The 26,207-nt window shown below is 34.6% G+C and overlaps 1 protein-coding gene across 7 annotated transcripts in view; it reads left to right on the forward strand.

Moving 5' to 3' along the window:
• LOC113507610 overlaps positions 1–26,207 on the forward strand; it is a 411,058-nt gene that overhangs the window by 274,800 nt on the left and 110,051 nt on the right. For 2 of the 7 annotated variants that reach the window (XM_026890470.1, XM_026890471.1), the window contains exons 5-6: positions 24,352–24,562; positions 24,957–25,227. The exons of 4 other annotated variants lie outside the window; for them this stretch is intronic. In XM_026890470.1, the coding sequence (XP_026746271.1) occupies positions 24,352–24,562; positions 24,957–24,984 (239 nt within the window). In that variant the 3' untranslated portion in view covers positions 24,985–25,227. Of the gene's footprint in view, positions 1–22,432; positions 22,468–24,351; positions 24,563–24,956; positions 25,228–26,207 lie in introns of those variants that run through there. One more of the 7 variants, XM_026890479.1, reaches the window with a different exon arrangement.

The following is a 26,207-nucleotide window of genomic DNA, read 5'->3' on the forward strand; positions in this document are numbered from 1 at the left end:
TGATCTTAGTTCTAATTTTATCAATTTTTTTTTTGTTAAAAATGACACAATTCTAAAAAGTGTTAATTTTTACTCTATAAAAACGTCTACGTTACGTTTTGTGTAATATATCTAAGTCGTCATAAACCAGGGTGTCGTAATTTCATAACTTTTGTTTTAAAAATAATACTTTTCTTTTAATATATTTATAATATTTAATATATGTATATACTTCCCAGCCGATTTCGGCTATGGTGACTGCTTTTAATTATTGTTTACAGAGGAGCTAAGGTGTAATAAAGCATGTATTCGCACTACTGTTTGAAATTAAAAAACTGACACTGTGACATTGCCATGATCGCAAGTCAATTTGAATTCACGTAAAAAGTACATAGTTCAGAGAAACGTAGTTTAAATCAAAACTGGTGAAATTACCCCTGAATGAATCCATCGACAGTGAGCGTCAAATTGACCGTGACCTAAATAAATTTGTCTCTCGGAACTGCGTCCTATAGCCAATACAATTGAATTCTGGTAATCTAATTCACTAATCAATTAACAATCCCACTTTGGATCTGAATTCCTACCACTATTTTTGAAAGGAAGACTGAAGCCGTTGTGGAAAAGGGACGTCCCTATACACCGTGTGAAGTGCCGTTTCTTTTCCTCAATTGTTGGGGTATTACTTTGAGAGGTAGTACTAGGCCCACTTTGGATCAGGTCCAACTGGGTAATTTAAATGTCTACCATTTAATGGGTCGTGAAATGACGAGATTGTAGGATCTATCATCTGAAACAGATCATCCGTGTGAAGTGAGTACTTACTTTAAGGCTTGATTACGAAATCAAGATTAGATAGTTTTTAATTCATTAAGGCCTTTTGTAGACTCTTTTCGCTAAAGAAAATAATGCAAATTCATAATTCCAACATAAACTTGTCTCACCTAAGTCTTATTCATTTTACCATCACAATTATTATAATTATTGAAACGAAAATTTAAAATAATTAAGATTTGTTTCAAAGTCAATAAACTATTTAGAAATTTGTAATATATATGCAAATCATTTGATTCTGAACAAGAATTAATGACATTGTTAAGTTAAATTAAGATCGAAATGGAAACGCACATCCAGACGAACGGAATAATATAGGATCGAAATTAGAAAAGGTCGTTGCCTCGAACTATCAAAATATGCTCTAAAATCTATTGAAAAGAGAAGAAGAATAGACTGCTTAGATGTGAAAGACTAGTTTTGGGCTTCAAACAAGATTACATTACAAAAAATATTTTGAAATATCATGAAGAAAGTAATTGTGGAAATTTTTAATTCTGTTCAATTAATTAATTTAGTGAACATAGGTATTTTCAAAGTTACTTAATGTTGACTTTTAATTTCTGATATTTTTATTGGCTAATCTATTGATTTCAAATCTTTCCAAAAGTACTATAATGTTACGTATAAAATAAAAATCGTGTCAAATCAAGAATCAAAACTAAATATCCAAAAGCAAATAAAAAAGAAAACATCGACGATAATATAAAAAAGCAAATAATCGTAATACACTTTGAATTTTCCAGGAATTGATTTCAAGTAACAAACCGTATGATAAAGTGACCTGCAAAGAGGATGCAAAGAAAATATTTCATCGCAATATATGGGTATGCGTCAAAGATTATTTTATAGTGAAGCAGAGAAGACAAGTGACAGCCTCAGTTTCGCCGAATTTTAATAACGATATATTGAAACTATTCTAGTGTGTGTTCGGTAGTTGTGTTCTTGCGATTCTATACATGGATTTGTTTCGATCTCATCCAATGCTTGCTTAATTATTCTTAGACGCCACTGACAAACAGCGAAGGACAACATCACCGTACAAACTGTACCGTTCAACTATTGTTTAACATCATCCAAGAAATTTTAAAATGTAGCTATCACGGTTCACTAGACAGAAACTGATAAAAGACGTACGGAAAAACAAAGGTACCTCAGTCATAGGGGTTCAACATCTCCCTTACAGCATTGAACTCAACAACTTCTTCTATCTCCTCTTGAACTGTCACATCTGAATATTAATCTTTGCCAGCAAAATTCACTAACCGTCGACCTTGGCAAGTGGCTCGCGTCCAGTTTCCTCTCTCAGGAAATGAGCTCGGCTTTGACGTCCACCGATCGTAGGCGCACGGCTATATGCGCTTATTTGTATATCAACCGTGATATTTGGGAGTGCCATATTGATCTTCATGTATCGGGACGAATTTAAAACGTATTTTGGGCTTGGTTTGGTAGATTGAGTTTTGTTTTTTATTATGAAGATGAGTTCTTAATTCGTTTTGGTTTATTCATATTTCTTGAAATTGTATTTTTAACGTTTACTCAAAGGGTAAACGGAGAACCGTTGCTAGTCTGTACGTCCGTATGCCGTAATTGTCTGTGTAATAAAGAGACAGTTGATATTCTCACAGGTAATGGACTTCAGTTCTGGCCATAGCAACAAATAAAAGTTAAACGCGGGGTTGAGCACCGGTAATGAAATTGATGCGTGACTAGTTTTTTTTTAGGTATTTATTTATTCTTTAGGCTATTTGTTACTAACCCACAGACTCACTTGACAGGTTGCTTTCGATACCTCTAAATAGCCCAAATTTTTAGCGACGCAAATTACTCTCCTGAATATCCCATGCCCATGTTTACTTGTCAGGTACTTAGTACTTAGTTTTCTATGGAAAAAATCACGAGGCATCAACTAAAAGGATGTTCGCCTCTCCCATCAGTACATAGAATTAATCACCATATCTCACTTTTATGTATATTGTTGTTTCCTCGGCGTGTCTGAAATCTTGTAAGACTTTGATTTATATACACGATTCTTTCTTGTTTAGGCGGTATTATCTCGTCAGAATCTATGATATAATATGTAGGTTTGATGCGTGAATGTTGAATTGCAAGAAGTAGCAACTTTCTACTTTAATAAATTTATTTGTCACCTCCTGACAAATTGAACATTTTCTAAGGAAACCGACAGTAAATTTTTATATCAATCTAGTTCTAGTCCCTGAAACAATCAGGATGGTTAACCCATTAGTTATACTACCCCAAACCATTCTGAATGCAAGGAAAGCCGAGTAGTTGAGGCCACCACGCCAAACCCACTGAGAGCGTCGTGTAACGGGTTCAAACTCCGCGTACGACAAGCATTTTTCTGATCGCCGAATGCTTGTCCTGAGTCTAGGTGTCTTTCTGCAATTTAGACCCCGCAACATAATGATTAAGTTCTTACAAAGAAATCATATTTAAAAAATAGGGCTTCGAACCCCAGAAGTCTCCAAAAAAATTCCAAAATACCAAACAGTTTCCGTCTCCAAGTCACCAACGCAGCATACTTATATTATATACAAACTCCTTTGAGGTTATCCTCTAAAGTCGTCTTGTATCGAAACCTTGTCGCCTCGTGTACCAACATCTCTACCCGCAAACTTATACGCTGACAGCTCGTAAATAACCAAAGGTTTATATGAATTGTTTTCTATTAAATGTTGAACAACAAATAACTAGTGTATCGCGTAGTTTTGGTTCACTTCCTTTGGTTTGAATAATGGCTGACGTAAATTGGAATATAAGTTGGAATGTGTATAACTTCGGGGTTCCAACGCCATGTCTTAATGTGGGGCTTTTGTTGATGTGGAAGTGAGACGTAACTATGATCGTTGTTTCGCTCTAACCTAGCATCAGAAGACTCCTTGATGAATACGTGTATCCACGAGTACTTTTGAAATAACTAATTTGTGATCGACTATTGTTTTCGACTCTACTAAATTCATATTTAAGTGCTGCGTTTTTTTTTAAATGTCCATATTCTTTTATGAATGCCACAATTATTTTTTCTAAATTTCTCTTAAAGATTGACGCTAAACAACGATCCATAACTCTTATAAAAAGAAATACCTTGATCAAGTGAATGAATGAATTCAGCAAACTTTTCCATTTCAGATGAAACTTGCCCATTAAGAACATGTTTAGCAATGGATGATAAAACTCAGTAACCGATAGCTAACAAATATTTATTTCTCTTTTTCCTACCACAATCTCTCAAATTCAAACGTTGTATCTGTGGAAGGGAGAGGACGCTCTACCTAGAGAGGTGTGCCGTCTCGTTTTCACCACTGCGACAGTCTTTTTCAATGGTTAATGGTCTGAGTTGTTTTGTTAGAGAATTGATAAAAGCTTCCAGCTATTATATCTCGGTACATTCATGTTTTTCAAAGAATATTGCGGTGAATCGGATTTGAAATTGTAATGGTTTCTTCGAGTAATTGTTGATGAAACTCCGGTTATTTTGAATTCATTTATTTCTTTGTTTGATGTTCTACTTGTGTCGTAGGCGTAATTGAGATTTGTAGACCTCTGTAGCAGTTTTCTAGTTCGTAAATGAGATTTCTTGCATGTATACTGTCGTAAGGCAAAATTAAAATTTTATGAGTATCTACTTAACCATAATTGTGAGTGTGTCATTTGAAACAAATGATTGAATATCCTTACTAATATTATAAATGTGAAAGTAACTCTGTCTGTCTGTCCGTTACGCTTACACGTCTAAACGACTGAACCGATTTTAATGAAATTTAGTACAGATAGAGTTGACCTTGAGAAAGAACATAGGATAGTTTTTATCCCGAACTTTTGAAGAGTTCTCTTGGAAACGCGATATAACCGACCTCGCCGCGGGCGAAGCCGCGAGCGAAAAGCTAGTAGGTTATATTTAATTTTCAAAGTATGCGACTAGGTTTGTGTCACCTTCACGTTTGAAGGACTGCGTTGACTTCCATCAATTTTGCTGTGTGGGTAGCTATTACTTTGAACTAACACACGGGCTACAAATAAAGGACAATAATGTTTTTACAGCTATAACCGTCCAGGGTGATGCCGCGAGCAACATAATTTCCATAGAAAAAGTGAACATATCCACAGCAATTATTTTTCTTTCCGAATGCGAGGCACTAGAAGCAGCAACCAACTACTACCCTAACTTAATCAAACATGCATTATACGGATAACAGAACATATTATGTCCTAATGCATACGAACATCAAATAACATATTTATGTTGACAGATCTGTAATCAGCCGTCAGTTCAACCTCTCAATGGAGCGTGTCAGGAACAGAAGTGCATGTCAGAGGTGTAACATACGTCGGTACAACTATTATGTGTACCTACCTATATTTATATACAGGGTGTTTCTACAAATTAAATTAATACCGCAACGTTTGATAGACCAGATGATCTTTCATCAGATATATTTTTTTGTAGTTGTGAAAGAGTGATTCTGCTTTACAGGTCCCACAACTGTAATTATACAAACCTTAAGTAATAGATAAATAATATACTCAATATACTGTAAGACATGGCTGTAACATTTTAAGTAGGTACCAAACGTTATTTCCATTACTACAATCTCTATTAATTTTTCGACAATAATTATACTGAAAAAATTTCACCTAAGATCAGTTTTATCTGTACTTGTAACGCGTAAGATTCATTGTAAGTTTCAGGTAACCATTTGCGCCCACCATGGCCTATCACTCGTTTTCTCAACGTTCGTTTCTGGGACACCTTGTATACGCATGCATCTAATATAGTACGTGCGTTGAAGCTTTGTATAATACTACATAGTGCATGTATTGAATACCCTTGTATAAAATATAATCGATCTCCTTGTATAGAATTGTTCGTATTTCTTGGTAACTGATGCGTAGGATGTAAGTACTGGTGACATTTCTCAAACGTAATTAGAATTGAATTGCGAAATCAGAGAGTATCACGAGAGTGTTGAAATGATTTATCATCGCATAAATAAGTGTTATGGTTCAATTAATAACAAAAATATTATTTTTGAGTTTAATTCGTTTGGAGATTGAGGACGCTCCAAGATGGGCCGCTGACCCAAAAAGGCTGGCTCTAACTGGGTGCAGAAGGCAGAAGACAGGACGGTATGTTCAGTGGGCCACGATGGGCTGAGTTCATTGACGATAAAATGAACAAAATTAATCTCTTTGCCACTGACTTTGATGCTTAGTTGGTCAAGTGACCAGCGCTAAGACAGGAGTTGCAACTTTGAGCTCTGAGAAGTTGAGAAGGCACTTGGCACTTGAGAAGTTATTTAAAAACACTTTAAAAATTACAAGTAATTTTTTAACAAGAAATTTCCCGTATTTTAGTCATATCAAACCAGGGCATTTAAATAACTAAATTAGTTTCAATTACAACAACGTCAGCAGATACCATTTTACAATTCCTATTATAATTAACAACACTAATATTATATTCGTACATCTAAATTCAAATTACGTGAGTCGTGACGTCACTGGATGCAAGCTCGCAATAATGTCAGCTGAAGTGAATTCCCGTGTATTAGTCGCGTGCGGTCTATTTGTAGGTCGTGTAATTATGTTGCGAGTAACACGTCGCCTGTATCTACAAGTAACGTATTAAATGTATGAGATATAGGTTTATTAAAGTGTAATTTATAGTATTAGGTTTAAGGTTGAATTCGCAGTGACACGTTTTCCTGATTTAGAGTGAAGTGAACTCGGATTACCTTATTATTACATTTGTCTCACAAAAATCGAGAGGTAAGAAATAACTTATATCACTTTCCACTTCATTCTCTTCTTCTCAATTATTTTCTCCATTTTGCCGTCTTAATCGTGAATGCCGCTTTTTTATTTTGCTACCCATTGGATTAATATTGTCCTTGCAGAAGAGAAAGCAGAACAAGCACTCTACATTGTGTTGCTCTTACAAAAAAAACATCTTGGGATTTTTCTAGCAGGTGCGGTCTATAAAATGGTTTCCAATTCTCATTATTGGAAAGATAATATCCTAATAGAAAAGGGAGAACTAAAAAAGTCCATCGCACGCCTCAAAGAAATTTACCCAACAGTATATCACACGCTTTACGATTTAACCCAAAATACGAAATTATGTGGATTAAGAGATAAGGTTAAGGGCACACTTAAAACTTATTGATGAGCATTGTTGAGTGTTTATGGGCCAATCAAACGGAGCACCGATTAATGGTCCGTTTGTGTGCATTCTTACAGTAATGAGGCCATCAATTTTATTTACGGTACAGTTAACTTTCACTGAAAATCATGGTGGAAAATTTCAATGTGGAAGGTTTTCTTTTGCAATGGATTTTGTAATTTTTTGCAGGATAAAGATCCGAATTATGAATTCCATTATTAGTAAAAAAATAAATTGCACATAACGTTAAAAAGATAATTGTATATGTTTGTCACCTTCTTGTTATCTTCTGAACGCCTGGACAGATTTCGATAAAATTTGGTGTTGAGTTAGCTGGGATCTTGGATAGGCTATTTTTTTATAGGCGAATAGTTTATGATTTTACAGCTATAAAGGACATCCAAGCGGTAACTATAATACTAATACGTATCAAGGATAAAGTCACAATAACAATGCATTCATGTTACAATTATTTCATTTCAAACCGTGTAAATGGGCAACATATTAAAGCCACAATGAGTTCTAAAAAGGATAACTACCATTGCAAGAACGAGACAACGCTACGCCCAAACGTAACACACCATCTCCCTTCCACAATCGCATCGTCAGCGGCAAATCACACAATGCAAATTATCAAAGGCAAACGTACTGATGAATTGAATTCATTCCATGTTAACAGCATTCGATATTAAACGATCTTCCCCCTTTAATCGGACTATAATTGTGGACTTGAAAAGAGAAATGTTTATTTGTGAGGATAAATTGATTACAGTCATTGTGTATTGTACTGTCCGGTCTGTTTTCAATGAGTTGTTAACGTTAAAATTGGACCTTTATTGTATTGACAGTAGTGTGATAGTAATGCGTTGTGTTTAATGATTGTTTCGAGAAGACTGGGAATAAAAAATCCTTTTGTACTATGGTATTCGCTAGAATTTCAGTATTCTATGCATTATCACTTGGAGGAATGTGGAAAGGATATTTTTAATTAAATATTATTAGTGTACTTACTGTAAAATAGTATTAAATAAAATTATAAAGAGCGTAAGAAAAAAATATTCAACATGTAAATGCAGTGTAGCACTTAAAAAGATATATTATGAACCCCAACCAAAAAATACCAGTTAGGCTTGAAGTTTATTGATAAAAATATCGTAGACTGAACAAGTTTCTAATGAAGAAGTACTGCATTTTACTACTGAGGCGAGGGAACATAATATACTACTTTATTTGTAATATTATTTAGAAAGAAGAGCAAAGGCTAACGGAACGAAAAGTGAATAGAACAGAAATGACAACGTACAAGAATATACAAGAGATGGCACAGGATAGAGATAGATTAAAAACGCGACACCGTCAAGTGCTCAGCACATAAATTTTGATTGAAGATTTAAACTAACGCGTTAAATGTCCATTTTAAATTATGTCAACAGGAAATTAATGTTGGGTTCATGTTTCGATCAGGATACACTGGTCGTGATCGCAAGCGGACTGGCAGTCGGTCTTAAATTCCAAACCATAAGATCGTTAAATATTTAACTACTCTTCAGGCGTTAACTAAAAAAGTAGTTTGCGAAAGAAGGTGCTTAAAACTAGTTCCTAGATGATGAACACGCCTCGCTACTTCTTAGTTATAAGCCGTTTAAAGTTTTGTTCTACATTGAATTAAAGAAGTACTTTTTTTATATCTAATTTTAGTTCAGATTAAAGGAATAGAACGTGGACTATATATCTTGGTTAATAGCAATGCATTGCTATAACCAAAATTTTAGTTATCTTTGCACGGCGTCATGTGTAGTTAACCTTAATAAAGACGTTTCGTAATAATTCAGCATTTAATTTCATGTTACTGAAGCACAAGTTAAATCTTCAATAATAAACGATAGCTGTCAATCGCACGCACACCTAGTACCGCACACCATTGAGTTCACCCATCAATAGCAATGACAATAATTAAGTCATTAATGTCCTACCACATTGCAAAACCCCACTTTCTTCTCTTGATTGCATCTTTCATAACCATATATTCGAGCCTTAAAATGATGAGCACAACGTAAAATAACAGACGTTTAAAATAGTACCACATAACTTTAATTCATAACAGCTTTCATGACATTTCAACATGTTTCAACGCAAAATAAAAGATGAAAATAATATCAAAACCACAATAACATTTGTTGGAACATTTCCACGACACACTGTCATGGGGTTATTACATTTGTCCTTCCCTACAATGTACTGTACGTATATAAGTAGACGACTCAAGTACTTATTATTTCAAGTCTTGACAGTTTTGGCAAAAAAAGTAAAAATCTTCTCTTTTTTTCGACTGTTTCTGTTGGTGTAAGAAAAAGTGTCATTTTTGAAAAGTATTTAACGGTGGGGGAATTTAATCCCATTACGGCCGGGTATTCAAAATACCATTCTTTAAACGGCATAATCATTAAGGTAGGTATTTAATCTTTGAGGCGTTTAAGGTTTCACAAACATTCAAGTCACATGCACAAACCAACTCAGACTCATTACAAGCATACGTGGATCACACAAAATGCGTGTCCTACGCTGTTATCGTACCCAAGACACGTTGTGTACAGTGTGTTTGGCGTGGTAACCTCAAGCACTCGGCTATCCGTGCAGTCAATTTACACTAGAACTATTTAGGGGTTAAAAATATTCATGTGATAAATAAATCATCGATGGTTAATTAACTGGCCAGTTTACATAGCAGTCATAACATATTCAAAATTTTAACATAGAACAGTATTTATTCTCATCCATACACGAAAACTACTAAACTATCAAATTATATTGTTGAAAGCTCAAAATTAAACTAACGAGCGAACACTAACTAAACTAACATCTAACGATTCCTTAATTAATTATCAAGTTATTCAAATCAACACAAATTATGCGACACAGAGAAATAAACATTTTAGTGAATACGCTTGCGGTTGCCATGGTAACGTGAGTTAGTAAAAGTTGCGAGCTCGAATACATGTAAACATATTCGTGAATTTAAATGAATTATACTAAAGTTTTGTGACAGCTTGTGGTATGGATGAATATGAAATTTAAATTAACTTTTTTTATAAAATAGAACGTAGTTTTAAGACAACAGCTATAAAACAGTTTTTGTCTCATTTCACCTATCTTACCATTTACCACTTACTATTCTATTCTTTCCATACCGATAGTAGATTTTTTTACAAAAAAGATACTGCGACCCTTCCTCAATCCTTGTGACAAAGCCAAATGTAAAATTTTGTACGAATGAATTAGCAATAATAAAATGCTTCTGATCATATGAATAGTGTCATTTTAATTAAATTTCAATTCATTCATCGGTCATTATAAATAGCGGAACCGTGGCTTTGACCTACACCTTTCAGTTATCCGAACGGCCAGTGGTTGTGTTGGATTGCATTGTTGTTTTCGTCTTAACCGACAAATTCTCAAACTGTAAATAAAATTTAATAAAGTATTCATTCTCTAAATTATAAAACTACATAAAAAAATCAAATAAATATCACTTTCCATTTAAGTAAGTAGAAGCGCATAAATAAACTTTTAATTAACAGATCCAAGGTTGAATACATCCTACTCTTTCACTCTTACTGTTCTGTATAGAGAGCGTCTCATTGGAGCTACACGTGTACGGTCTTTAGACTGAAAACAGGAAGTTCGGAGTCTTACAGAAAGGTGTCAAATGGCAACCTTGAGTCGCCACGTTTTATTCTGAGCGCAGTGTGAAACGGAACTCGTGGCAAACGCTCGTGTTGCTACATGTAAATGTTTTTTTAAATACATATCTTGTAAACATGCCATGTGAAAATTGAAAACAAAAACCAAACTCATATTTGTAAAGGTTGTGCCTGAAGGTAGCTTTTCTTTCATAAATTACCAAATTAAAATTAGGTAAACAGCCTACTGGACAACTTGACTGATTCTAGAAATTGGCGCAATACTAACATTTTTAAGGTAACTGTGAAAAGGAAAATCCAGTTAACGAAATAACATCTATAAGCTTTTTAGTATTATTAAATTCTCCAAAGCGCTAAAGCCCGAAAGAAATCCTAAACACAAACTCAGATTAAACAAACGACCAAGCATTAACTTTAGTCCGTGCAACTCGCCCTATTTAAGCTTGCAGTATTAAATCATAATAATTTCTACTATAAACTTGAGAAGGAACAACAATAAATAACAAGTAGAAAGTACTGTCGCTATTATATCCCGCCATTATATTTCCAACGGGACAGGCATCAGAAAAAAAATCTCCGCTGACCGGGATTGCGAGAGTGTACATTTATCAAGCCGCGTCCGTGCATTTTATGTAAAAAAATGTATATGTTGCTAACGAAGGTTGAATTCAGGGTGTCCGTGAAACGACGAGATTTATCGGATATGTCGGACGGACAAACGGATACGACGGAAACACAAAATGGTGTTGACGTGTGTATATTGAATTGCAATTGTTTTTTTTATGTTTTAGCTAAATGATTGATGTGCTGTCTACGCAAAAAGTCATGCATTCAATATTAGCATGGGATGTTGGCACGTTTGACATTGTAATCTGATTTAATACTGATCTTGTATGGCGTTTTAACATCAATACAAAAATAACGCTAAAAAATATCATTTCATATTAACCTAGATTAGACACATAACATAAATATACATCCACTAAGCTGATGGATTCGCTTAAAACAAAGATATAACATGACCAAAGCAAACGAATCCTCATAACCAAATTTAATTTTCTAATGCTTGAGCAATTTCTGTAAAGAAGTCAATTTTTACCTGTTTATGAATTCTCAACCAGCTTATGTAACTAGACAATTCTTTTGGAGTCGGAATTTGTATAGTGACTGCAACATATGCGTTAGTTACATTAACAATGAAGATGCCGGTTGTTTCCTCGTAACTTTACCCAAGCGGACACTTTCTAACTCGCATCAATTATTTAAAATGTACACGTTAGCCACTGCAATGCAGCTGCCGGCAAACCACGAGGCTATCTAAGCAACTGATCGTTTTAAAGAGGAATTTCAAGACTTAGGTCCAACGAAATGTGTGTCACAACTTATGAGATGTGTGTTCTTGAAGAATAACTACGGTTTTGGTAACGAACGAAACTAAAGCAGTCGCTGTATCTATATACATATAATAAAATTGTAGAAAAGTGAAAACTGTACATTGAATATTTTTAAAAAAGAATAATTGCAGGGTGGTCTACGAACGATTCCGATGCCGAAAATATGATTTTTAGAATTTTTGTCTGTTTGTCTGTTTGTCTGTATGTATGTCCGGAAAGATCTCGGAAAGTACTGGATAGATTTGATTCAAATTTTCAGAGAATATTAACAAGAAGTCCGGTCAACATACTTTTTACTTATTATCTCCCTTTTCGTTACAGGAGGTGAGCAGGAGCCTTTTATAGCTATAAACAAACATCAAATTATCTCATAAACTACTGAATATATTTCGTTCAAATTTTGCGTGAACCTTATCGTACACATAATACAACAAATATACAAAAACCATAACGCTACTATGCAGGGGGCATGAGCAGTAAAGTTTTAAGTTTTTGGACTCACCCGTAACATCATGTAATACAATTATGAGGTGTATTTTCACCCCATTGAGTAGTAGGCAGCATGGTCATCAATTTACACACAAAAACATCACGCTATTTATCTTAAGACTTTTGGCAGAGCAGTAATAGGATTTTTCGAAAATAAATCATTTTCACAAAATTAGTCATTTTATTCTCTTTCAAGATTGATATAGGCCTACTGCGACTATTTCACAAGTAAAATAAAAGAAACATAAACTAATACGTTTTTTTTTTATGCAATTGTTACCGTAATCAGTACATTCTTGAAAGAAAGGAACTTAAATTCTTTTTATTTTTATTGATGTACTAAAATTACTCAAGTTCAAATGTGGAATGCCGTAATATGATTTTGTATTTATTTACGATAGGAGTATATACCTATGTTTTGAGCTCGGTAATGTTGGCGATGCTACTTCAAGATCAAAACATTCGTAGGGACACTCAACCCAAAGTTGCATGTAGTTCACATTGATCTCATCTATAATTATGCATAACAATAAATTACTGAACGACACAGTTAATTATTACCTTGGTTCATCTGTAACAAATAGCAACATTTTTTTTCTTAAATTTGCAACATTACATAGGCCAAAAGTATTTCGGATAAAAAAGCCCAGAAAACTTGCATAATACGTATGCAATGTGAAAGATCTATAAGACCAAAGCTATCAATGAATAGACATTATTTATTTATTGCTAGAATAATGTCTACTGATACCTGGGATTTTTCAATACTTTAACGATTTGATTGGTCTACATCCGCTATTATAGAGACCGCACACGTGGTCCTTCCATAAATTCCTTTAACAATTTATTGTATTCTCTACTTAGTTAAAATTTTCTTCTTTCGTAGCCTGGTAAAAACAGGGGAAGGAACGAGACTGAATAAGTCTCTGAGATCCCTAAGCCGACGAGGATTAGGAACATATTTTTGGAAATTTCCCCAATAAGGCTGATAATAGCGTTTGGCTATCAGCACTTACATCCGTCATACAATGCCTGGAAAATTCATTTTGGCTGTCGGTATCGACAACATAACCTCATAACCAACCTCATGTAGTTTTTATTTAAGTTCCATTTATGCAGTAGGGATGACGGTAGGTATTTTACTTCAATGATCCTCAGGTATGTTAACGAATAAAATACGTAATTTTTCTTTGTATATTGGTACATTAAATAGAACTCATGCACATGAAGTCACTTTTATGTTTATATTTTTCTTTGTCGTAACATCACAAATTACACATATCCTATACTTTAGATTTTTGTCATTGTCAATTTAAAAAAAGGGGTGACTGATTTTTTTTTATTATCACGCTATTTATTTATCAGCAATTTAAAGGCAAATCATGATCAAAACACCAGGGGGCCAAGATAACACGTTTACCAACTTTTTTATTTAGGAAATATTCCAAATGTTTGTGAGGAAGATCAGTTTTAATATTAAGAGGACAATCAAACATAACGTGTTTCAGGAAACCGTTTATCTGGGTGCAATTTTGTAAAATCTTATATCTTGTGACACTATGTAAAATCCACAGTTACCGAGCCCGACTCTCACTTCACCAGCTCCATCCACAAAAATAATTTGACATCTTCTTTATATCGTCAGAAAACATCGTGTGTGAAAAAAACAACTGTCTGGCTATCACTGTTCCTGAGAAACAGCCAGGTGACAGACAGACAAACGGACACCACCAGTAATATGGTTCTGGTTTACCTCTTTGGTTACAGTACAATAATAATTTTATGATACCTCATAATCACTGTCATAATCCGTCTAGCAATTTCAGGTGTAGGCCGGCCCAAGAACAGACGTGCTCAAAAATCATAACCCACCCAATTAGTAAATGGAAAATTTCGAAAGTAAAACATTTTTAGCAGAAGTGCTGAGATTGAGTTATACCTTCTGTTATTTTTTCCTACTTGCACCTCCCCCATTTTTAAACTGCTCGATTTGTCAAACATGTCTAAACGAACACTCGCACATAATTCACGTTTAAATTAAAGTAGTTCAATTCGTTCGGAAACTATGATGTCACAGACAGACAGGCAGGCAGATATGTCAAAGTTATAAACCCCTCTTTTTGGGATTAAATAAGACAAAGTCATTAAAACAGCTGTGAAATATTTGACACCAGGATAGTGTCGTAAACGATGAAATGTGTTTGATTCAAACATTTGAATGTTTTTGGGCCGCTCAAGATTCATTATAATTTAGAAATAAAAAAACAAGCTTAAAATATAAAAAAGTGTTTTATTTTCAATATTGCATTACATTTTCGCTATGATCTTTATTATTAAACTTCATAGTTTTTCACATCTTGAGAATCACGCAGACAAAGTCGCGGGCAACAGCTAGTAAAAAAATAAAATATGTTTTATTTTTGTAAGTTACATAACAGGCCCGTGGGTGAATTAAGTATGTATGTATTTAATTATTTTCTAATGAAAATACCCTTTTTGGGCGTTGTTACTAAACTTGAAATTCAAATTCTTCATCAGTGTTCTCGGTAATTAAGTGGGTAAAGCGACTGTCGCGTCTAGCGAGGAGTCGCAAATTCGAGTCCAGTCTTAGGTTCGAATTTTTCACTGCCTTAATTATATTTAAGAAGAACAAACACATTATTATTTATGAAAAATAGACGAGAAAAATCGTTTCAACTCATCAGTCTTTAAACAAAAAACAAACAGTATTATCACCGATGAGAGGATTGTCTCTTATATTATTTAACATCGACAAAAAGCACATCCAGATACCAAAAATCCCTTGACACATCACCACATTAATATTCCCTATGATTTCCAAATGTAATCTACATAGGTGTCGATTCGAGTAACGTCGCGACGATGTGTTTCATAAAGTTCGATGTTTGCACACTCGTATAGAACTCTATGCATATGCAATGTGATGTTTTCGTGTGAGCCTCTGTTTTTAGGTAAATGAAGGAGAATTTTAATGTTACGTACTAGTGACATGATTACTGTTTTGGTAGAATCTCTTTTATGAAAGTGTGTTTGTTAATTCTTCTCGCCCAATCAGCGCAACGGCTGCTTTAGTTTCCATAAATTTCGGTATGACTTGCCACCTAATGCATTTCTCCGATTTCGTTTAGGGAGGGTATTGTTTTTGTAGGTAACAGCGAGTTTGGAATAAAATGGTCATAGGTTGGTTCGATAAATTTCAGAAGCTTCTTGAAAATTTTGTCTGCATTTCAGTAATGTTTTAGCAATGATAAATATGATTCTAATCTCAGTAGATCTCATAACGATCCCTCGATACTTATCATCATCAAACATTTGTCGTGGGCATGACTCGAAACCATGACCTACGGTATAGTACGGAAGCCAGTGCCACTTACTACCAACAGGTCAGTCCATTTTACCCACAATCTATATACATATAATAAAATTGTAGAAAAGTGAAAACTGTACATTGAATATTTTTAAAAAAGAATAATTGCAGGGTGGTCTACGAACGATTCCGATGCCGAAAATATGACTTTTAGAATTTTTGTCTGTTTGTCTGTTTGTCTGTATGTATGTCCGGAAAGATCTCGGAAAGTTCTGGATAGATTTGATTCAAATTTTCAGAGAATATCAACAAGAGGTCAGGTCAACATACTTTTTACTTATTATCTCGCATTTCGTTACAGGGGGTGAGCAGGAGCCTTTTATATCTGTACACAAATATCAAATTATCTCATAAACTACTGAATATATTTCGTTCAAATTTTGCATGAACCTTATCGTACACATGATACAACAAACATACAAAAACCATAATGCTACTATGTAGGGGGCATGAGCAGTAAAGTTTTAAATTTTTGGACTCACCCGTAACATCGTGTAGTACAATTATGAAGTGTATTTTCACCCCATTGAGTAGTAGACAGCACGGTCATCAATTTACTCAAAAAACATCACGCTATTTATCTTAAGACTTTTGGCAGAGCAATAATATATTTTTTCGAAAGTAAATCAATTTCACAAAATCAGTCATTTTATTCTGTTTCAAGTCTAATGTAGACCTAGCGCGACAATGATTAAAATAAGAGAAACATAAACTATTAATACTTTTATTATTATTATTTTGATGCAAATGTTACGTCGTAATCGGTACATTCTTGAAACAAAGGAAATTATTTTTATTTTTATTGGAGTACTAAAATTACTCAAGTTCAAATGTGGAATGCCGTAATATGATTTTGTGTTTATTTACGATAGGTGTATATACCTATGTTTTTAGCTCGGTAATGTTGGCAATGCTACTTCAAGATAAAGTAGTAGTGCGTGTAGTTCACATTGATCTCATCTATAATTATGCATAACAATAAATTACTGAACGACACAGTTAATTATATTACCTTGGTTCATATGTAACAACTAGCAACAAAAATATAAACTTTCAAACAAAAAAAAGCCTTTCAAACAATGAAATAATGTTTTCTTAAATTTGCAACATTACATAGGCCAAAAGTATTTCGGATAGAAAAGCCCAGAAAACTTGCATAAAAACTTTATAATAGGTATGCAATGTGAAAGATCTATGAGACCAAAGCTATCAATGAATAAGAGCGTACGCTAGAAGGTTTTTGACATTACGTATCTATTGATAGAACAATGTCTACTGATACCTGGGATTTTTCAATATTTTAACGATTTGATTGGTCTACATCCGCCATTACAGAGAACGCACACGTGGCCTTTCCAAAGATTCCTTTAACAATTTATTGTAATCTCTACTTATTTAAAATTTTCTTCTTTCGTAGCCTGGTAAAAACAGGCGAAGGAACGAGACTGAATGAGTATCTGAGATCCCAAAGCTAAGCCGACGAGGATTAGAAACATATTTTTGGAAATTTCTCCAATAAGGCTGATAATAGCGTGTAGCTACATCCGTCATACAATGACTGGAAGATTCATTTTGGCTGTCGGTATCGACAGCATAACCTCATAACCAACCTCATGTAGACTTAATTTAAGTTCCATTTATGCAGTACGGATGACGGTATTTTACTTCAATGATCGTCAGGTAGGTTAACGAATAAAATACGTAATTTCTTTTTGTAAATTGGTACAGTAAATAGAACTCATGCACATGAAGTCACTTTTATGTTCATATTTTGCTTTGTCGTAACATCACAAATTACACATATCCTATACTTTAGATTTTTGTCATTGTCAATTTAAAAAAAGGGGTGTCTGATAGTTTTTTTATTATCACGCTATTTATTTATCAGCAATTTAAAGGCAAATCATGATCAAAACACCAGGGGGCCAAGATAACACGTTTACCAACTTTTTTATTTTGGAAATGTTCCAAATGTTTGCGAGAAAGATCAGTTTTAATATTAAGAGGACAATCAAACATAACGTGTTTCAGGAAACCGTTTATCTGGGCGCAATTTTGCAAAATCTTATATCTTATGACACTATGTAACATCCACAGTTACCGAGCCCGACTCTCACTTCACCAGCTCCGTCCACAAAAATAGTTTGACATCTTATTTATATCGTCAGACAACATCGTGTGTGAAAATAACAACTGTCTGGCTATCACTGTTCCTGAGAAACAGCCAGGTGACAGACAGAGGAACGGACACCGGGGCCTCAATAATATGGTTCTGGTTTACCTCTTTGGTTACAGTACAATAATAATTTTATGATACCTCATAATCCGTCTAACAATTTCAGGTGTAGGCCGGCCAAAGAACAGACGTGCTCGAAAATCATAACCCACCCAATTAGAAAATGGAAACCCTCGAAAGTAAAACATTTTTAGCAGAAGTGCTAAGCTTGAGTTATACCTACTGTTATTTTTTATACTTGCACCCCCCCCCCATTTTTAAACGGCTCGATTAATCAAACATGTCTTAACGAACACTCGCACATAATACACGTTTAAATTAAAAAATTGTACAATTCGTTCGGAAGCTATGATGTCACAGACAGACGGGCAGGCAGATATGTCAAAGTTATAAGCCCCTCTTTTTGGGATTAAATAAGAAAAAGTCATTAAAACAGCTGTGAAATATTTGACACCAGGATAGTATCGTAAACGATGAAATGTGTTTGATTCAAACATTTGATAGTCTTTGGGCCGCTCAAGATTCATTATAATTTAGAAAAAAAAGCAAGCTTAAAATGTAAAAAAAGTGTTTCATTTTCAATATTGTATTACATTTTTGCGATGATCGTTATTATTAAACTTCATAGTTTTTCACATCTTGAAAATCACGCAGACGAAGTCGCGGGCAACAGCTAGTCATAAAATAAAACTATACTTTTTCTTTCATTTAACTTGTGAGTCCACTCTTCTATTGAAACAAGTAACTTAAATATTAAATGTCCTGTCACACCTTTTGATGATTTCGACAAAATATTCAGAAATTTCATCTCTTGCTTCATATAACGTAGACAGTATCAAAAAGATGAAATGAGATCTCCAACTTCAGGTCACGTGTAAGTAATCAGCGAATATTTATTAAGTATTATTACCTTCCTCAACAAATAACACTTAAATTGTCTAAATGGGCTCGTTGAAGTCAAGTAACAATTATTGGGCTAAAAAAAATTACAGTAACCTAAGTGTTATATCGTTTACCACCAAAGGAAATCGAAAAGACAGCCCTTTTCCATTTGTCTCATATCAAACGTGTTGAAAAGACGAATTGAAAAGGCTCCATCCGTTCGAGAGCCAGAGACATACAGACAGACTAACACGTTAAACTTATAACAGATCTCGTTTTGCGCCAGGGTTTACAAAAAAATAGAAAACGTAACATCTTCACTCATAAAAATATGATACAACGGCACAACGAAATCCTCCTTACAATTCGTTCTTAAATAACAAATTACAAAATTCTCGGCAACGTCACTCAGACCAAAATGATATATGAAATGTCATGAAATGCAATCTGTGAGAATCTGTGGAAATATTGCACGGAGTAACCGCATTGGGACGCACTCGCGTTTTTAATGCTGCATTCAATGCTCGGAAAATGCTTGTACGAAAGAATTTTCATGTTTAATTTTAGTATTTTTTGTACCAGTTTAGGCTGTTTTCCGGTATTAATGTTTTAAGAATTTTTGTTGTTAAGTTTTTAATTAAGCTGTAAATTTTATTTTAGTGTCTACATTAGTATGTGATTTCACTCATGTTTCATCATGTATTTCTTGTCAAAGTAATGAAATTACGACACTAAGTATTTATAGATGACCCATATTAAATTTAACAATCATTGATTTTTTGCAAACCTCCGCGTGGCACCCGTGGCCACGCGGAGGTTTGCAAAAAATCTAAATAAAGGTACTAATTAATTGAGTCAAAAATTCAGAATGACTTGTCCAAATTTTTAATCAGTAAAATAAATATAACCTTTTTCAACCGTGTACAAAAAAACCCATTTCACGTAGATACAAAATACTCCAATCAAATCAGGTCCACAACACCAATATCGAATGCTTGAACACTCAACAGTAGTGACATGGAATGAGGCGAGGTGCAAGAGATATATCGCGCTCCGTTATTGCCGAACGAACAATGGCATCCACTACAGATGCATCTGTAGTGTAATTGCGTACAATTACATCGGAGTATGAAGAGGCCGGGTTTTGACGGCATTTGAATTGTAACGCCTAACCTTCAGAGTTAATCGGGGCTCATGACACTTATGAGTCCGTATATCCCTCAAAAGGTACAGTATAAATAAAGTTTATCACCTCTTTTAGCAACGGTGATAGTTTTAGTAGATAGCTTATGGATAATGTTGAATTTGAACCTGTGGATAGCTGACTGGTCCGTTCTGCAATCGTTTGATCCCCGCGTAGGACAAGCGTTTATGTGCTACGAATACTTGTAACGTAACCTAGGTGTTTTTGTGCATGTGATTTGAGTGTTCATGAAATCCCTGAGACTCAAGTAATAAATTAATAAGTATGTTTTTTTCATTTGTTGCAGTACAAAGAATTATAGAGTCATAATCTTTTTAGCAATTGACAACTTAATCTTTCATCCTATCCTACTCGTAAAAATATGATAACGTACTCTAATCTAAGGCAATCCTTCGATCGATAATATAAATTACAGAAAAAAACCTCAAAGCAGTATCAAGATCCAAACGTTAGTCAGTTGAGTGTCCGTCCATACGGAAAGAAATAGATTATTACTGGGTACTTACATAAAACATTTCTTAACCAGCCTGCGCTGTTCGGGACATAGCCAGGCACATTAAACAGAGGCTTTAACGTATCTTGTACGTAATACTGAAACTTCAGCAATTTTGAGACATGCGTCGTGTAGGAATGGGCCGAGAGCTCGTGTTAAGTTTTTGTCAAAGATCTTTTGAAATGTATATTCTGCTGTTGGTGCTTTTAGCGGAGATATTTTTTGTATAAGGAGAAAGGCTATTAATAATAATATAATGTTACAAAGAAAAGGATTATGTATTATCATATTTTGCAAAGTATTTTTACATGCCTTCTATGAACGAAATATGAACAAAAAAGCATATACACATATACACCTATAAAAACCCCGATAATGTAAATGCTTTTTACTCTTTTGCAGAGCAATGCCATCTACCCTTTTTCAACCTCTCTTTGATGTGACAGATGCATCAAACGAAATCACGTTTACAAAACATAATGAAATAAATATGTCTCCAACTCCTGGCCTAGTCTTTAAGCCGGTAACTTTGTAACAATAACATCTCTATAAACTTTTTATTACTCTCGTATGCTTCAAAAGTTGAGCTTACATAATCGTTTTAAATAGGACTTCTCGTTAAAGGTTTTAATCAAAGTACAGATACCGTCTGAGTATGAAATTAAAATCTTTTACGTCATGTTTTATTGTTCAAGATTTGGACGAAAATTTCGATGACAGTTCTGTGTGTTTCTCATAATTTTGGAAAAATGTGTTATACGAAATAAGTACTTCGAGAAATTCCACTAATATTTAATTAAACTGCAATAAAAAAAACAACTGAGTAACAGCCTGAAAGGTTTCGATTTCGGCGATGAGTGTAGTAGTATACCAACCATCTGAGCAAATCATATTATGGTGTACAGGCGTGAGCGTAACATAGGTGTACCATCTGTTCTCTTAGTCTCATGGCCCGAGAGACGGTAATCCAACACAACTAGAGATCAGGCGCAGGACCTACATTTGTACGTACCTTCTTGTTTGTTCGTACCTACCTTTCCGAAACACGGAAGCCGTTACATTTATTTTATTTAGTATCGAACTCGGGCCATTGGCTCGTTAGTCATGCGCTTTACTACTGAGCTATCACAGCCTCATTTTAACGGTCATAAATTGACAATCAACTCCCATAACCTACAAAAAACTTGTCCTTATTACACTAAACTAATAAAACTTGAAGTGCCTTGCCTTGATCGAAATAAAATAGGCTATCGACATTAAGTTACACTGTAGAGTTATTTCGTACCATATAATTTCATTACATACTTCCGCGCCTCGTAATATATTATACCTTCGCTGATATGCAATCGTGTATCGCACGCGAAGACCCTTTTGTATGGTGCAATTTACAGGAAAACATAACATTTTAACTGAACATTTTTAACTTATACTTTAACAAATAATAAGAATTTGCCTTAACTAAAAAAAACTACCAATAAACCGGAAAAAGATTTTGTTTTTACAAATTTAATTGGAAATAGGTTCAAAATTTTCTCTTAAAAACTGCATGCATGCATATATGTGGCCACATCCAAAACATGTAGGTACCTAATAATTAAAACTCCTGTTTTTCTGGTTAATTATACTCACGTTTATTTACCAGGACCGCCCGAGCTGTTTTAGAAAAAACTTAAGTCATAATGCAGGGCAAAAACAATTCACAGCGCCACACGTCAAAATCTCATGTAAGTTACTTAATAATTGTAATCGAAAATAAGCCTTAAGTCGATTACTTTAAAGACCATCGTTTATAACTTGTACCGTGAAAGAAGAACATCGTCTGCCGCTGGTGGTACCAGGTTCCCATTAAACCACGTCCAGTAATAGAGCAATACAATTACGTAACGTTTGGAGACTCACATAGCATCAGCGAACGGAATTTGATCACGAAATACAAAATCTATACTATGTAACATTTGCTTTTGAAATTCAAGAATAGGATACTAGAATGTTTAACCTGTAATATTTTGGAGCTAGTGGCAAAGCTAGAACTACCAAAGTTAATCGAAGCTACGCTTGACGCGGTTGGTTCGTAGATGGGTGACTATTTTTGTCATTACGAGTACTTCCATATTTTGGAAAGCACGTTAAATTGTGGGTCCCGACTGTTATTCATACATCTTTGACAGCCGTTACAGATATTCAGAAGCTAGAAAATCTAAAAACCTGTTTAACTAATGGGTATCGTGTCAGTTGTGAGGAAAGATAGGCAGTTGCTCCTAGTAAAACACTGGTACATGTCTAATTCTGGTTAGACTGGAAGCCAACCCCAACATACCTGGGAAAAGGTTAGAATGATGATTTTGCCTTTTAAGATTCAAGTAGAAGAATACTAGTACGTTGTGTAGGGTATTGTACTGAACCATTTGGATACAAAAAAATACAGATGAATTGACAACCTCTTTTTTTCGGATGGGAAATCATCGAATTACTCCTTCCGCTTCGGGTTCAACGGAAGGGAGTGTCAGACTCCTACTGACTAAAACCCACCCATGTCCTTTCCCCTTCGTGTACTGGGGCGACGGTAACCCTTTCGGACAATCCCGGTGCACCGGCAGGCGTCAGCCCCAGTGAGCTCCACAGAACTTGCTATCATACCATTGAAGTGCGCGTGGAACTCGAACGCGCCGTCCGGCGAGGATCTAGTCCTGATCGGGTGATGGGCTACCCATCACTCACTGCCCGCAGACCCGCGCCAATTGACAACCGCCTGCCATTTGACGTCAGTGGAAAAAAAGTAAATCAAATTGACACTACTTAGAACTCCTTACATCAACCATGCAAGCATGTGCGAATTCCTAAACGTAATTAAATAGAATAAACAAAAATATATAAAACCCTTATCACGTGTTTAAAAAACAACAAAACAAATATAAAAGCCATGCAGTTAAACGTCACGTTCACCAAATTAAACGATCCAAAAAAGTTATACCGGTAATAAATGTTTTTTTAATTGTCCATGAAACTCAATTAGCTACTGTAGTAAAATTATACGTACTTTTACATTTTTTGTTTTCGTTTCGCAATTTTCGGCGAGAATGTTCGTAATTTGTAAGTAATAATAAGAGTTTTTTTTTTGTGCCGTAATTGTAAGGTAATTAGTTGAGAAGTGTGAGGTTTTGGAGCAATTTTGGATGTTTTTGCCGCATTTTTGACTAATCTATATACTAATATATAAAGCTGAAGAGTTTGTTTGTTTGTTTGAACGCGCTAATCTCAGGAACTACTGGTTCAAATTGAAAAAATATTTTTGTGTTCAATAGACCATTCATCGAGGAAGGTTTTAGACTATATAACATCATGCTGCAACTAAGAGGAGCGATGATGCAATGGAAAATGTGGCAAAAACGGGGAAAAATATTCATCTTCGAGGGCTTCCGTTCAAAAATTCCTAACTTATATCTTCCAACCACGCGGACGAAGTCGGGGTCAACAGCTATTGGCTGATAAAATATCGAAATTTGCATGATTTTGAAATTTATCTATTTTACTTTTATTCCACTAATGTTTATTATGTTTCAGTGGCCATAATCCTTTCAGTAGCGCTAAACTACACGACCGGTCTGAATAAAACATATGACAATCTCCCAGTTTTAAAGGACCAAGGGTGTGACTCCTGCGAACGCGTGTATTTTCCTGTATGTGCTAGTGACAACAAAACTTACACCAACGAATGTCGCTTCAGATGTATCAATAATAAGAGGAAAAAGGAAGAAAGATATGAAATGATCAGGTAAAGAAAAAGAACATACTATTTATGATACATTATTTATTTAATTATTGAGAGTTTGAACAAATAGGTTGAGTCGCAAATATCCAAGTAATTTGAATGCACAGATAGTAGCGGTTGCCCAGCCAAAACCACTGCGCATGTGTCGTGTCGCGGGTTTGATCCCCGCGTAGGACCAGCATAAAAAAAAACTGAATTATTTACTTACTGAAATCAACTAATCAAACTCAGAAGTTTGAAAATTTCAACTGTCCTCGTCTTAGGTGCGTGAATAGACAGTGGTAGTTCTGTAAGGTTTCTGAATTTTACCGGCTCGGTATTTAAAACTAAAAAAATATTTGCTGACAGAAAAAAAAGCTTCTGAATACTTATTATTTACAAATGTTTTTTTTTTCAGATATGGGCGATGCATATTGGGTACATAAAAAATAATGTCAAAATATACGAGTGCAATATTAAGAAGTTTTATTTGGATAATGACTAAATAAATCTAATTAGACCGTCACGCGTCAGCTAGACTTCCAAAAAATATGAGGTTCATACTTTTCGTTTCAGCGCTAAATCAAAAATTGAACATAAAGTGACGTCACTTATCAGTACACAGTTTACTGACTAATGACGTAAATAGCCACGCTAAATGTGTTGCTTAGATGCGTTTTTTCTATTTTTATTCAGAAGAAGAATTTTATTCTAGATTTAATCGAGATATGTTTTTTTGAAGCAAACTGATGGACTAATTAGATTTTGTTAGTCAAAACCTCAGTATTTACTATTTTTAGATTTATAATGCATATTGTAACCAATTTTTCATTATTATTTCTAATAAAATTCTGTTCTTGAATCCAGAAGATAAGTATTATTTATTTTAAAATCTTTTACAACTACGGGTTTTCTTCATTGATTTCCATTTAACTACTCAAATATAGGTAATAAATTTTGAGCTACAATATTTTTAGAGGGTTATATTTTGTTCTCATGAAATAGTTAACGTACACAAATAAGTACCTGAAAAACCTTACGAAAATATCACGACATTTCATAAAAACCGGCCAGATGCAAGTCTGATCCGCGGATCTGTGGGTTCCGTAAGAAAGTAGTAAAGAAAACAGATTTGTAATAAAATCTGGACTCTATTAAAATGGCCTCAAATTTGATATTTGTCATTTTGTTGCTATTGTGTCAACAATAATTTTTCAACGGCTCTCGCAGTAACAAAAATTGTTCCTTGTGCGGGGCTATACAAACATTTTGGTCACATGCATAAAGACTCCCAGACTTAATCCCGCTTGTCTTACGAGTCAATCGAACCTCCAATATGTCACGCAGGCGGTTAGGCGTAAACTGGCGTAAGTGGTTAAATAACTTCTCTAGAATGTTCAACTGTCCAGCTATCAAGGTTCATGGGATCCAGCCTGGTGTCAGATGGTCTAACAGACAGCGTTACCAGTAATAGGTTCCGTTTTTACGATTTGCGTATGGAACCCAAAAAAATACCAATAAAAAAGCATTTGAAATTCACGATCCTTAAAATCTAGTTAAATCGTCCACCATTAACGTTCATCCAAAAATATACTTTACGGCTACCCATTAAAATGCTATTCAGTTCAATCATAAACAAAATGTTGAGTGCCTCTGTAACTGTGGGACA

This window comes from Trichoplusia ni, unplaced genomic scaffold (assembly GCF_003590095.1).
Source record: "Trichoplusia ni isolate ovarian cell line Hi5 unplaced genomic scaffold, tn1 tig00002967, whole genome shotgun sequence".
Classification (NCBI taxonomy): Eukaryota; Metazoa; Arthropoda; class Insecta; order Lepidoptera; family Noctuidae; genus Trichoplusia; species Trichoplusia ni.